Source organism: Montipora foliosa, chromosome 1 (genome assembly GCF_036669935.1).
Source record: "Montipora foliosa isolate CH-2021 chromosome 1, ASM3666993v2, whole genome shotgun sequence".
Classification (NCBI taxonomy): domain Eukaryota; kingdom Metazoa; phylum Cnidaria; class Anthozoa; order Scleractinia; family Acroporidae; genus Montipora; species Montipora foliosa.
This window is the reverse complement of record NC_090869.1, coordinates 23,434,804-23,450,153: the sequence shown is the minus strand read 5'-3', so window position 1 is coordinate 23,450,153 and position 15,350 is coordinate 23,434,804. Positions and strand designations below refer to the sequence as shown.

The 15,350-nt window shown below is 40.2% G+C and overlaps 1 protein-coding gene across 1 annotated transcript in view; it reads left to right on the top strand.

Annotated features, from left to right (window-relative positions):
* The first annotated feature begins 304 nt into the window (after nt 1-304).
* The window catches only part of LOC138011448 (uncharacterized), a 24,644-nt gene continuing 9,598 nt past the window's right edge, over nt 305-15,350 (top strand). Inside the window, exons 1-8 of the mRNA XM_068858448.1 lie at nt 305-505; nt 2,878-3,117; nt 5,885-5,894; nt 6,451-6,801; nt 7,568-7,764; nt 8,836-9,001; nt 12,228-12,421; nt 13,601-13,834. Coding sequence (XP_068714549.1) covers nt 305-505; nt 2,878-3,117; nt 5,885-5,894; nt 6,451-6,801; nt 7,568-7,764; nt 8,836-9,001; nt 12,228-12,421; nt 13,601-13,834 — 1,593 coding nt within the window. The remainder of the gene's footprint in view (nt 506-2,877; nt 3,118-5,884; nt 5,895-6,450; nt 6,802-7,567; nt 7,765-8,835; nt 9,002-12,227; nt 12,422-13,600; nt 13,835-15,350) is intronic.

The following is a 15,350-nucleotide window of genomic DNA, read 5'->3' as shown; positions in this document are numbered from 1 at the left end:
ACACTCTTGTGGAAAGGCAAGATAAAGTTACCTAATAATACGCCCAGTAATAAGTTTCTAAAATTGATTCCTCACGCAAACTACAAATATATAGGTAAAATACACACGTAATTATAATAAAGTGACAATATTGTGTTCATAGCTAGAAGTTCCAATAATGAGAAAAGTACTTCCCAACGCTAATTTCTGCTTTGCATTGTTGGACGAAACTTGAGGAAAGTCTCAACGATTTTTTTCCAGGATTGTGGAATCATGCCTTATGCCAATCCACATAACCACCCGTCTTTGCACTTTTCCTGTAGTAATGATCCAAACAAAAGGCGTCAAAGTGGATATATTGGAAAGTCTGACACCATATTCACTGTGGAATGAATATCGAAGTCGTTACACTGATATGTACAAGAAGCCTTCAAAAGTACTGGTGCATATGAACAATTTTGAAGAGATTTACCTCGAGCTACTTAGTGAATTCCGTTTTGGGGAATTCTATCAAGATTACATGGAGGTACACTGAAGATGTGTTGGAGAAAATGCTTTAACTATTTAAAACCAAGAGAAGAAAATTATGGAGGAGAATGAAATGAAATGATTAAAGAAAAGAGAGCGGAAAATAAGACAAAAGAGTGTTATAGCAAATATTTAATTTAAAAAAGCTTCCTTGCGATAAGGGGTTCGTTTCTGGAATGTTTGGAGCTTTTTAGGTCGTAAGTCAGGGAAATAAATCTCTTTGTATCTTCAACCCAGGACGGTGTCAAGGTATGACAATTTGCTATTACCGATATGTTGTTATTTCGGGTTTCGTAAACTTGTTGAAAGACCAGATCTCTAAAATAAGCAGATACTATTTTCACAATTGGCTTTCCTGGCACGGGAAGTTATCGGGACTTTTGCGAAACGGGTCCCTCGTCTGTAAAGGATATACGAGTTATTGCTGTTAGGTCCAAGCACCGTACACTTGAACATGATGTTACCAGATGCTTTCCCCACTGGTTAGTCCAGTAACGGTGGTTGGGTTAGGAATCATACAAAAAAGGAAAGGAAAGGAACTTTATTTAAAGGTCTAGTCGTTCTAGCGCTGGAGAACTAATTGGGGACACTGTAAACTGAAATTAACAATTAACGCAAATCAAGTCAAATGTTGCAATTGGTTTTTGAGGAGAGCGGAAAACCGGAGTAACTGGAGAAAAACCTATCGGTGCAGAGTAGAAAACCAATATATGACGCCGATTCTGGGAATCGAACCCGGGCCACAATTGTGGGAGGCGAGTGCTCTCACCACTGCGCCATCCCTGAACACCCCTCGGTGTGGTGGTGGAGCAATGTCAACATGGATGACTTCATTACTTTGCAGGTCAGTATTGTCTGTGACGACTACATAGCTTTCACTAATCGATTTGTCCCAAACTAAATTAAATCGAGAGTGAAAGAATTGTTAACGAATTCCAATTGTTACTTTGGTTTGATAAACAAATGTAACTTAGGGTGCGTTCCTTTGGGATGATCCGAAAAATGATCACTTATCCAAGATCACTTGGATCAGGGTGCATCAGAGTGGTTTCATCGGTTCCTTTGATGCACCGTGATCCAAGTGATCTTGGATCAGTGATCCTTTTTCCTATTTAGGACCGGGTCTTAAATGAGAAGTTCAAGGTATTCGTTTTTGTCTTGATCAAAAACAATAAACAAACTGCCGTGTTAAACATGTGACAACGCATTTTAACTTGACGTTTCGTATGACACAAAATAGAAGAAGTCAGAAGTGACGGTTGAACAAATTTAAAAAATGATATATGAGGGTGTAGAACTTTGAAAGAGACTAGCGACTAGATTAAGAACAATGCTCTAACAAATAAATGTCATAAACAGTGAAAACTGGCTTGTTTAATTGGTTAATAAAGCCAGAGTTTCTCACTGCCAACTCGTTTAACGTTGGTTTAAGTCCGCGTATTAGTAAGGTTTCTTTTATTTTACAATGTAAATCAGATCTTCCATTTGCCAAGACTTCAAAATGGTCCAACTTGATGTTGTGACCGGTTTTGATGTAATAAATCAAAAACGAGTGCGAGTAGTGTTTGACCGGGGTTTCCAGACACCGAGAAACAGCTGATGAGTTTTAGAACGGTATGATCAGCAACAGCGGAAGTGTAAATGTTACCTGTGAGGACTCTGTAATGATCCGTTTTCCGGTCATGCAAACGACTTTTCGTTTTACCAATGTAAAGTCACTGCAATCCAAACAACAGGCTTTGTACACAATTTTGGATTACAATTTTGTACACAAGTTTGTTTATTGTTTTTGATCAAGTTAAAATGGCCGAAAAACAAGAGTATTCATTTTTGTTCAAACCATGGAAACATCAAAGGGCGTCTCATTTTCAACCGGGTTGCATTGCGAGCCTAAGTGTACTGAAAGCTAACTCATAAATTGAATTATATTTTTTCTGAATCAAGTTCTTCCAAACATGCCTCAAATCAGAACTCTTGCAAAATTCCCAACTAATCTTATCTTAGTTCACTGGTTTAACAGAAGATATAACAAGTGTAGATAATTTAATTCTATCGTCTATTTTATTGTTAGTTTGTCAGCTGGATGAGAATGTGTAAATAAGTGACGGTACTTATTCTTTTTTTATGATTTTTATTGCTTGCTATAAGGCTTTTAATCTTATTCTTGAAATTTTGCAAGTGGTTGGTGTGTTGCGTAACCGGTTTTTACCAACCTAATAAAGATGATGATGAGGATATAGATATATTGACAGATAAATCAATTCAACCATCAATCAATTAATCAATCAATCAATAAATCAATCACTTCAATCAGTCAGTAAGTCAGCCGGTTGGTGAAAAATAAAACACATGGCTCTGTCTCCAATGCAGAAATCTGTGTGTGATGAAACAAATATCCGCGCATGCATGGATGAGCTAAAGGAATTGGCCGACAATACTCCAGACAATTTCTATGGTGACGCTTTCATTCGGTTACGTAATTTTTTCACAAGGCACAACCCAGGACTTTTCACGGACGATGACCGAGAATTTAGGTCTCCAATCAAGGGCCTACGCCTTGGCAAACCTTTCAGTGAGCTTGGACAAGATCAGCATGAAAACGTGTGGATGGTGAGAACTAACTATAAATGATACCAAAGACGTTAGCGTTTCGAGAAAATGTTCCATCACCATGTTTTGATGATATTCCGTAGTTCCTTGCGTAATTTAAAACGTTTCTCTTTGTCGCGGTGGATTCCAGCCAGTAGGCACATACAATCCAGGTTTGAAGTCGGGGTCCTGTGGCTGATCAGCAAACAAATCTTGCAGGCGAACTCTGCGACAAAAATTTTTGATCTTTAAATCGAACTGAGCTTCCATTAGGGGGCTTGAGCCCAGTGAGCGCTCAGTGGGCTTTACATGAGAGAGGTTGTGGATTTCCAACTTCCGTGGAAGAAGGTGGTACAGAGGTCGTGTTACCAGTTTGAAAACTGAGCCGTTTTTCCTCGGGAGAGCGTCTGTCTTTACTGACAACCCCTTTCCTTGGCTACCATCACAAATTCACAAAGAACGAAAAAAACACCGTAACACGTCAACTTCAACCCACTTTCACTCCACTATCTATTATCATAGTAAGTTCAATAAGCACGTTCGCACAGACAAAATCGTCCAGAAAATACTTCATAAATATCACAATATTCACCTCCCAAAACTCAGCAAAGCCTACTGCAATTCCACTAAATTGCATACTTTACTTCTCACCAACAAAATCATGCATTCCAAATTATCGTCTCGTTCAAAATCAAACTAGTCCTTTATGAAGGAAGTCGATCTTAGATCTTTTGTTTTCTACACAACACCAATGTTTTCATTTCCAATTAATACTGTGCTTATAATTTTCTCATTATAGCGTAAAATTGTGTACATGTAAATAGTTTCCTTGCTGATTTTCCTTTGAAACCTTTCAAAATGAAATAATTTCATTATTTTATTTCACGTAAATTTTTATATTGTTTCCGTATCCGATTGTTATTATAAGGGTAATTTCTGCATTAAATTATTGTAAATACGAATATATCTCTGTGTTGAGTACTTTCTTCTTACCTCCAATGCGATAGAATCCCCAGATTATCCTCCAACCATTTAATTCATGGATTCGAACAACCACAAGAACGAATGATCTCATCCTTATTGCACCTTATACCAGCGTCGTTTCGATTACCCATCACTTTTTTCTATACCGAGTATTACACTTCCCCTTCCATGCAAAATTCATCCATTTTATACCCAGACTTCCTTTCCTCGCCTTTTTTCCTGCCTCTCGTTCCCACTCCCCTCCATTTTGTGTTCTCATTCCCAGTTCACATCAATTCATTTAAATTTTTCTGTCGCAACCGGGGCTGACGCGTACGGGGGACCTAAAAACTTTTCTAGCCTCAGACGTCTCTTCAGTGGTGAAGGAAATTTAAAGGATTTTCGAACACTTTTACGTGAGTATCGAACAAAATTTTATATATTAAAAAATTTATTGATTACATGTCGATTTTTTTCCGATGTTGTGTCCCTTTTTTCAATTTTCATTGCAACTTTGACCCGTTTAGTAACTTACGTCGCGACAGTCTGTCTAGCGGGTTTGTCTTTCCTTCACGCGAAACCGGGTCAGAAATTCACTCTCCCTTCTACCATCCCTTATCTTTTGATCAATTTTCTCTTATGCCCGACACGGGGGGTCGGGTGGAGGTCTAGCGCTGGACTACAAACCCCCTTGCTCGGTTGCGCTCCGCCCCTGACGATTCGCAACGTACATCGAGCCTAGGTGTCAGAGCCTTTTCTTGTCATCTTTCCTTTTTTTTCCGAATATTTTGTTTACCCGATTTTGACGCACTTTACCCTCCCATTTTCCCCGGGGTAACACACTGGCCTCTGGAGAGGTACGTGCAGGGAATTGTGCGCCCCTGCCCCTTTGTGAGCACCGGGTGGCTACTGGCCCGGTAGTCTAGCACCCGTAAGGGCCCCTACCCAGGGTTACGTTTGGGAAAATTTATATTTATTGATCAATTTACCACTATTTTTCACATTTAACAAGTTTTAGTCATTCAATACAGAATTCACCCATTTCATATCATAGTTTCAATTTTTTGTCCTATTATAAACTATCTCGTTTATGGATCTACACCAATTGTTATTTTCAAAGCTAATGTACTCCAGAGAAGTTTTCGTTTCTTGAGATTTAATATAAATTTGAACATAGAATTTTGCTACCATGGATCCTACAAACCAACCGAGTATATCAGAACGACGACGCGCCTTATTCCAACTACTTAATGGAGATGTATTTTATCCAGTTCAAGTCTGGCCCAAGGAAATTGTATCAACTTTCTGGAAGAAACCCATCGGACACAAAGACACTTTCCAACTAATGCTATTTTTTCTGGGCAATGGATGCTCCCCTAATATTATAACAGAATGGATCTACTCTTCACAACACTGGGCAAGCCCTCAAAAACTGGACAAAAGAAAACGCCAAGTAAGTTTCATCTGCAACAACATGGACTCCAAAGGACACATCTGGTTCTATTTTGATATTCATCACAATGAATGGCTTTATCTGAATGGACAAAAAAGAACGAAAAATCAGAATAAATCAAATTAAGTTTCCTCATTTTTCAAGAATATTTAAACTCATACGCATTTCCCTTTTTGGATAGGCATATCTTTATTTCAAAGAAACGAATGGTTTGCAAATAACTATTTCCTTAAAATAATAATATAAATTTTCTTTTCTCTGATAAATTCCCTTTTTACATAGATCACAATTCAATTTCCCTTCCAAATTTTCAGTTTTATTCACAAAGAGAAAATATTTTTTCCTTTTTTATTTTACTTTTTTGTATCTCAGGCTGGTTTTGGTATTAAAGTTTTTAATTTCACACAGAGTTTGTTCTGTTTACTAACCCCACTATGAGGTTGAGATTTTACCTTGTAAATTTCTCTCCTTCATTTAACAGCCTAGCCCTAATTTTTTGCTATGATTTTCCCTCAACTCACCATCCACACACACAATATTTTCCCCACACTTACCCACTTTACTAGAGATTATTATTTCAGTTAGTGGAGAGAAACCCCTTCTTGTAGGGGGATTCTTGCTGCAGCACCATAATCATGCCAGAAAGGTTGCTAGTCTACTGCTGTTTTTGTTTTTTTTACTTTATACAACTAACTCCCTCACAATGTTGTTTTAACGCCAGTTTCTGAGTCCAATTGTCAAAACAACATTGTAGGAGGCCAAGGTATTGTAAAGTGTTTCAACAATTTTGTCCGGGACTGCTGCTCCAGGCTCCCAGATAGTAGGGAAAACGAAAACAATTTCCTGTGAAAAGCGAGTGGGGGCTTGGATAGGGGCGAGGCGCCTCTCCTTGACCCAAGGCCCACTCACTTTGCGCACGCACTTTCACGTTCTTTCAGATCTAAGATCACCCAACGAGATCGGTTCCGATGTATTCTCGCCTTTGCAAGCTCCCCAAGCAACGTTCTCCCAAACCAACGGCTCGGACAAGCGAACAAAAGACGCGGAGGAGTTCCTCTTTCCTCACGAGCTTCGACGACGCAAACGCTTGCGGCAACAACAACTTTATTTCGAGCACATGACTGAGCAGATCAAAGAACAGCGTGAGGCAGAATGCACTATTGAACGTGTCCACCAGCCAACTAAAGAGACATTCGTGGAGAATTACATGAATAGAGGGAAGCCTGTCATCTTGACGGGGATGATGGACAGCTGGGACGCCATGAAATCTTGGGATTTTAAACAACTTGGTAATATTAAGATAATTGTAAAACGATTAGGTCGCCAACATACCTGGGCAACCTTTCTTCTATATTCTAAAGAGCTGCACAGTGGACTATTCTATCCCTTTATTTCACTTCAAATATCAGTATCAACGAAATACCATTTTTGATAACCCTAAAGTTTTAATTGCTTTTTAATTAAGGCCTCTGAGAAGTGCTGTAACTGCTATACAGTGTCTTTCAAAGAAAACAACTACCACTTATTTGAAACCCGTTTCTTTCTCCCTGTGCAATAATCAGATCTTTTTATTCGTTTGCGTGAACAAAACACGACTGCCTCAGAAAAGCGGGCCGCTCCACTGATTTATGAAGGAACTGCTCGCAGTCTAACCGTAACAGCGGCGCATTGTCAACGGACCAATCCGAATTTCTCGTTGCTGGTGCAATGGGAAATTCTGAACGCGTCGGTTACTGCAACGGGTGAAGTCCCTTCTTTCTCTCCTCTTGCCAAGCTTCCCTCGGTCTTTTTATTAGCTTGCGTGACAAAACACGACTGCCTCAGAAACGCCGGGCCGCTCGCCTGATTATGCCTCTCCCCCCAAACAATTCTGAGGGATGACTCGGTTCTTTTCCTGCTTCTTTGTAAACAACATCCATTGCTTTGGGTGGGGAAGGGGGAGAGGAGGGTGTTGTTGGACGAATCTTGAGGTAAGTCTCAACGATTTTTGTCCTGGATTGTGGAATCGTGCCTCATGCCAACACATAACCACCAGTCTTTGCATTTTTTCTGTAGGGATGATCCTAACAAAAGGCGTCAAAGTGGATATATTGGAAAGTCTGACACCATATTCACTGTGGAATGAATATCGAAGTCGTCACACTGACATGCACAAGAAGCCTTCAAAAGTGCATATGAACAATTTTGAAGAGATTTATCCCGAGTTACTCAGTGAATTCCGTTTTCCGGAATTCTATCAAGATTATATGGAGGTACACTGAAGATGTGTTGGAGAAAATGCGTCAACAATTGAAAACCAAGAGAAAAAAGTTATGGAGGAGAATGAAATGAAAATTATTAAAGAAAAGAGGGCGGAGAATAAGAGAAAAGAGTGTTATAACAAATATTTAATAGCGATAAGGGGTTCGCTTCTGGAATGTTCAGAATTTTTTAGCGCGAATGTCAGGGAAATATATCTCTTTGTATCTTCAAGCGAAGACGGCGTCAAGGGATAAAAATTTGCTATTACCGATATGTTGTTCTTTCGGAGCTCGTAAACTTGTTGAAAGACCAGATTTCTGAAATAAGTAGATAGTATTTTGACAATTAGCTTTTCTGGCACGGGAAGTTATCGGGACTTTCAAGAAACGGGTCCCTCGTCTGTAGAGCATATACGAGTTGTTGCTATTAGGTCCAAGAACCGTACACTTGAACGTGTTGTTAACTTACCAGATGCTTGCTCCACTGGTTAGTCCAGTAACGGTGGTTGGGTTATGCATCATACAAAAAAGGAAAGGAACTTTATTTAAGAGTCTAGTCGTTCTAGTGCTGGAGCACTAATTTGGGGACACTGTAAACTGATATTAACACTTAACTCAAATCAAGTCAAATGTTGGTTTTTGAGGAGAGGGGAAAACCGGAGTACCCGGAGAAAACCTCTCGGAGCAGAGTAGAGAACCAACAAACTCAACCCACATATGACGCCGATTCTGGGAATCGAACCCGGAGACCACATTGGTGGGAGGCAATTGCTCTCACCACTGCGCCGTCTTTGAACAAAATACCGTTTTACAGTTTCAATACGTTATAGACCGATCGCTACTAGTGTTAGGATTTAAATGATAAGGATTCCATGAGCCCGCGTTGGATATAAGATGATGAGGTTGTACATAACAGAGTTAGAGGAGGGGTTACCGTTAGGGTTATCTCTGGTTATAGCCAATCCTATGTCCGAGGCGGGATCATAAGACACGTGAGCTGATTACCGATATTAAGCGAGTGAGCCCATCAGAAATACAGAAACGCAGTATTCGAGGTTGATAATTATTTTTATTTTTAAGTAGGTTGTAGATGAAGACATTCGTCCAGTCCGGCTTTCGTTTGAGATGGCACCAAGGAGATCAGGCTTTCACTGGAGGGTGGAGTCCATAAATGCTTCAGTATGGAGTGCTTTGATTCTTGGAAGAAAACGCTGGGGACTTTATCCTCCTTCTCAATATTTTGTTCCAGGTGTGTTAAACCACCTTTAATGAATACCGCCCGGATCCTGAGGCAAGTTTTGGATTGCTGAGGTTGCTTGTTGAAGCTTGCGCCAGAACTTCCAGCATGATATTGCTAAGATGATAATAATAATAATAATAATAATAATAATAATAATAATAATAATAATAATAATAATAATAATAATAACACTAACACTAACAATAATAATAATAATAATAATAATAATAATAATAATCATATTGGTCCAGACAAACTAGCAAACTACTGGTGGAAGAAAGCTGAGGCGTTGCATAATAGTGTCACAGCAAGCTTTGAGGCAATTTCTATGGCCCAGACTGATTTTACTATTTGGTTTGTGGGGGGCAAAACATCACTGATCCCCAAACCGGGAGAATTTTCAAGTAACAACCAAAGGCCGATAACATGCCTCAACACAGTTTACAAATGGTTTACTGCATGTTTGTTGGTTCCAATGGATGAGCACCTGGAGGAACATGGTTTAATGGAGGCTGAGCAGAGGGGAGCTAAGAAGGGGTGCAGTGGCACAATGGATAATTTGTTGATCGACAAAATGGTCACACAAGACTGTCATCGTGGTAAAAGAAACCTGAGTATGGCGTGGGTAGACGTCACAAAGGCATATGACTCCGTTGATCATGATTGGCTCTGCAAAATGATGGAAGTACACCGATTCCCGAGATGGTTGGAAAGGGTGGATACCAAGCTCTATAGCACGTGGAACACCAAGATTGTCACCACAACAAAGTTCGGCAAGGAAACATCAGAGACTATCCAATTTAAACGAGGTCTTCCCCAAGGAGACTCGCTATGCCCGAGGCTTTTTACCATCTGCCTAAACCCCATCGCATGGTCACTTAAAGCGACAGAGGGGTATAGATTGTCCAAGCCACTGAGCACTAAGGTGACGGACCTACTCTACATTGACGATCTTAAGATCAATGCACCGTCGGAGAAGAAGTTGAACACCGTCCTCAGATCAACCAGAGGTAAGATGCAAGGATGGCACAGTCGGTTAGTGCGCGGCCTTGGTGATAGAGGTCCTGAGTTCGATTCCCGGATCTTGCATCCTTGTTTCGACTTCTTTCCTTTCCGTGTAGCTTAAGTAGCTTTAAATACCCGTAAAACGGAGCACTGATGGAGAGGGGGGAGTAAAATGAGCGCACCGTCGACCTCAGGTTTGTCAGTTGAATTACTGTTACGAGTTATCGACGTTAAATATGGTTGCTTTACTTTACTTTACTTTTTACATAGGGCTTCAGTGGAACCCTAAGAAGTGCTCAGTCGTGCATGTTAAGAGGGGTGTAAAAGTGGAACATGTGGAAGGAGTTAATTAAGTTTGATGAGTCATCAGTCATACAGTGTTTGAAAGAAGGCAAGCAGTACAAATTTCTTGGAGTACTGGAAACATCGCAACAAGAAGATCAACTGGCTTTTAAGGTTGCCTCAGAGGAGTATTTGAAGAGACTCTCTGTTATATGGTCCAGCCCTCTTTCAGATTACCATCGAGTGGTTGCTTCAAACCAGTATGCTCTGCCTGTTCTGAGCTATTTGATGTGGACACAGCACCTGCCTGTCACTGACCTTCAACAAATCGATCGAGAAGATTGTGGTCAGTAATGGTGGTAAACATCCTCTGGGCTCAACCGCATTGTGCTACCTATCGCGGGATCAGGGCGGGCGAGGCCTGAGATCGGTGGAGGACGAGTATAAGGCCATCAAGATCAAAGGCGCACTTAAACTGTTCAAGAACACTGACCCGACAATGGAGCTTGTTCGGAAGTGTTCAGGTGTGCTAGGCCATAGCTCACTCATCAAGGAGGCGACAAAGTTTAGTAGAGAGCTTGGATTAGAGCTATCTCTTACATACCCTACACCAATGTGCTGCACGGAGGAAGGTGAAGTAGTCAAAGATCAAGCAAAAGCTAAGAAGCGCACAGCAGAAGAAATTGAAAGATCAGGTATCAGGCTAGGCTTGGCAGGGAAAGTTGATAGCTTTTCGATGGGAAGAAGAACGAGAAGGCTCTGGTACAGGGGATGTCCGACAATCCCATAGCTTTAGTTGGCTGTGGCAATGGAGGACATGCCCGACATATGTTATCGCTGGCGTGTTTGAGCTGTACGAACAGTTACTTCCCACCAGAGTGTACCAGAGTAAGAAGACAAGAACGGGGTCAGACCAGATTATGTGCCGTTTATGTGGCAAGGCAGCTGAGACGGTGGCACACGTATAAGCTGGTTGCTCTGCGCTTGCGCAGTCCAAATATCTGCAACAACGTAATGCGGTGTTGAAAGTAATTTTTTTTGAGATGCTGCACAGCCTAGACCTAATGGACAGTGTACCGCCATGGTATTCACTGAGCGAGCCTAAACCTGTCTATCAAAATGACCGAGCGCAAGCCTTCTGGGATGTCCCTGTTTATGCAGATCATGTAACGGTGAGAGCTAACAGAATTGACGCCCGAATAGTGGATAGCACAGCAAAATCTGTCATCTTGCTGGAGATGACCTGTCCTTGGATGAACAACAGGGAGATCAAGAGCTGCGAGAAGACGGAAAAGTATGCCCCATTGCGACTGGAATCGAAGAGGCAGTTTCCTGGATATCAAGTGAAACAGTTTAACATCGTAATGGACGTGTTAGGAGGATATAGTGAGGAACTGGAGAGCACCATCCGAAGTCTTGTAGGAGTTAAAAGGGGTAAAGAAGTATTGTTGAAAATGCAGAAGGTCGTTTTGTCTGAAAGTCTGAACATTGCGAGATTTTTCAAAGTGTTAACATAAGTAGATACTAACCCCCGTCAGAGACAACAGAACAATTATTTAGGATTAAAATATATATCTATATATATTTTTGCAAGTAGAATCGTCTTAGAAGCTTTAATATTATTGTTTTAATAGGTCTGAAGATATTCATTTTACATTTCTACCTTTTCAAGAATCGAAGCTAACCTTTGTAATTCGTTTATATATAGATAGATGTATGTAGATACGAACTTTTTAAACATATTCAGGTTATTTTTACAGCCTTTAAGTTACGCAATAGCGCGCTATTGAACTATGTGCTAAGCTAGCATACGAACTTTTATACTGCATATACTGCATAATAATAATAATAATAATAATAATAATAATGATAATAATGCTGTCCGCGCTGTTGAACAAATAAAAATTGCTCCACCAAGAATCATTCGTCTTCTATTTCGCATTTTCAGGTGTCGTTAGCAATGATCATCGATCCCAAGACTCTCAGAAGTCAGAATCCTTCCTATGGTGGGCTCACACTTTGCCGCATTTGATGGAGGATTACAAACCGTTTGAATGCTCGCAGAGACTGGGTGAAATATTTTACATCCCCTCTGGGTGGTGGTGGAGCAATGTCAACATGGATGACTCCATTACTTTGCAGGTCAGTATTGTCTGTGACGACTACATAGGTTTCGATGTGTCCTAAACTAAATTAAACCAGAATGAAAGAATTGGTAACAAATTCCAACTGTTACTTTGGTTTGATAACCGAATGTAACTTTGAAAGACACTATTCAGGATCGGGTCTTAAATGGGAACTTTCGAAGGTATTCATTTTTGTTCAAACCATTGAAATATCAAACCGCGTCTAGCTCATTTTCCTCATTACGGAGCTGACGCAAGGACGACGACGACGACTTCAAGAACGCCACTTAACAATTAGACCCGTAGCCAGCAAGGGCTACGGTTCAATAGCCCATTCGGCTTCGCCTCATGGGCTATTGACCCGTGGCCCTTGAGGGCGAAGGGTCTAATTGTTTTAGTATCACCCAACTAGTCGGATAGAAAAGGCAATAACAAAGTTAGCAAATGCAAGTTGAAGAAATATTTATTTGGGAATAAAACGAAAGGAAGCGTCATGCTTTTCGCTACTCGATGACTATTACCAATAATCCTCTAGTAGTGTAGCCAATCAAAATGCAGCATTTGTATTAGTCCACTATAGCTAGTTGGGTGATGCTAAAAAACAATAGCTCTAATGAGCAAAAACAAAAGCTCTGCTCGCCCTGCCCTTGCATTTTTCATTTTGGTACATTTCTTTGTTGTCCTCGTCCTGAAAACGACGTGAATTTAAGCGTACCGAACGCTAACTCGAAACTGAATGACATGAACCATTTTTACGGAATCAAGTTCTCCCAAACATGCCTCAAATCATGACCCTTGCAAAATTCCCAACCAATCTTATCTTAGTTCACTAGTTTAACAGAAGATATGTCAATTATAGATAATTTAATTATATTGTATATTTTATTGTTAGTTTATTAACTGGATAAGAATCTGTAAGCAAGTGCACTTATTTTTTTTATTGATCGTTTATTACTTGCTAAGACTTGTAATCTTATTTTAAATTTTGTAAGTGGTTGGTGTGTTGCATAACCGGTTTTTACCGACCAAATAAAGATGACGATGAGGATATAGATATATTGACGGATAAATCAATTCAACCATCAATCAATCAATCAATCAATCAATCACTTCAATCAGTCAGTCAATCAAACAGTTAATCAGTCAGCAAGTCGCTTCATAAAAAATAAAACACATTGCTCTGTCTCCAATGCAGAAATCTGTGTGTGATGAAACAAATATCCGCGCATGCATGGATGAGCTAAAGGAATTGGCCGACAATACTCCAGACAATTTCTATGGTGACGCTTTCATTCAGTTACGTCATTTTTTCACAAAGCACAACCCAGGACTTCTCACGGACGATGACCGAGAATTTAGGTCTCCAATCAAGGGCCTTGGCAAACCTTTCAGTGAGCTTGGACAAGATCACCATGAATACGTGTGGAAGGTGAGAATACTATCAGGGTACATCTCGCGAATTATAAATGATCCCAAAGACGTTCGCGTTTCAAGCAAATGTTCCATTTAAGTCTGCATGTTTTCTACATGATATTCGGCCAGTATTGATTAATTTACTAGGACAAAATTGAAGAGATTTTTATTTTTCGATGTTGACTCGGGTATACTCGGAGAAAATAGACCCCTCCACGGTTTTTGACGCCATCTTGGCTGGGGGGCAAACACGGCTAAATTTACAGTAAATGTATGGGATTTTGGCCGATTTTCAACTGCTGTAGCGCTGATAAAAAGAGACAGATTCCCAACTTTTGCCACTTCTTTAAATAGTTTTATTGATATCATTCATTCACGGAAAATAAGGCCATTAGGAGGGTATGACGTCCGCAAATTCGAACAATAAATCTTCTCATTTTGATTCTAATTTCGCCGGCAATTTGCCGTGATGATTTTAGAAGAGTTTGTATGAAATCTTAAAACTTCGTTTATGGTCGTTGTAGCCTGAATCTGTTCTTTTTATTTCATGAAAATAATCTCAGTATAAATGTCTTTTAGAAGAGGCTTTCACTGTGGAAATCCGTTGCATTTTAGCGGTGCTAAAGCGGTTCAAAGTTAGCCAAAATCCCATACATTTACTGTAAATTTAGCCGTGTTTGCCCCGCAGCCAAGATGGCGTCAAAAACCGTGGAAGGGTCTTTCTGAGTGCTTCTTTGCAGGACGAGTCGAACCTACTGCCTTTCGATTACTAGTTCGGATGCTCAACACCGAGCTATACAGGAGAATCTCTTTCAGTTCCATGGCGAATATGCTCCCTTTCGACAAGTTAGATCCATGCAGTGTGGTGGGACAACTGTCGCATGAACCTAGTTTAATGACCTGACGCCCGCGAGTCTCTTATAGGTCAGTGGTAGAGCATCCGAACTAGAAATCGTAAGGTCGTAGGTTCGACTTCTGCAAAGAAGCACTCGAGTTTTTTCCGAGTATCCTCGGGTCAACATCGGAAAATAAATCTCTTCCATGATTTCATTCACCGGGGTTATCATTTTTCGTTAACTTCAATACAAACACGCAGATACCACTGTAAACTGAATATTAAAAGAAAACTGGAGTTTGTGAATCAATAATTAATTGGTATCCTTTAATAAATATTGTGTTTTAGTTTGATACACACAACTTATCCCTGACATTGGCTGCGGTCACATCTGGGCTACTAACTATTGTTAAGACGGGGTTAACTATAGTTGGCTATTTCGGTAATGTGACCGCTTCTCTGTTCGCTCTAACTAATTAATTGGTATCCTTTAATAGATATTGTGTTTTAGTTTGATGCACGCTACTTATCCCTGACATTGGCTGCGGTCACATCTGGGCTACTAACTATTGTTAAGACGGGGATAACTATAGTTGGCTATTTTGGTAATGTGACCGCTTCTCTGTTCGCTCTAAGTAATTAATTGGTATCCTTTAATAGATATTATGTTTTAGTTTGATACACACTACTTATCCCT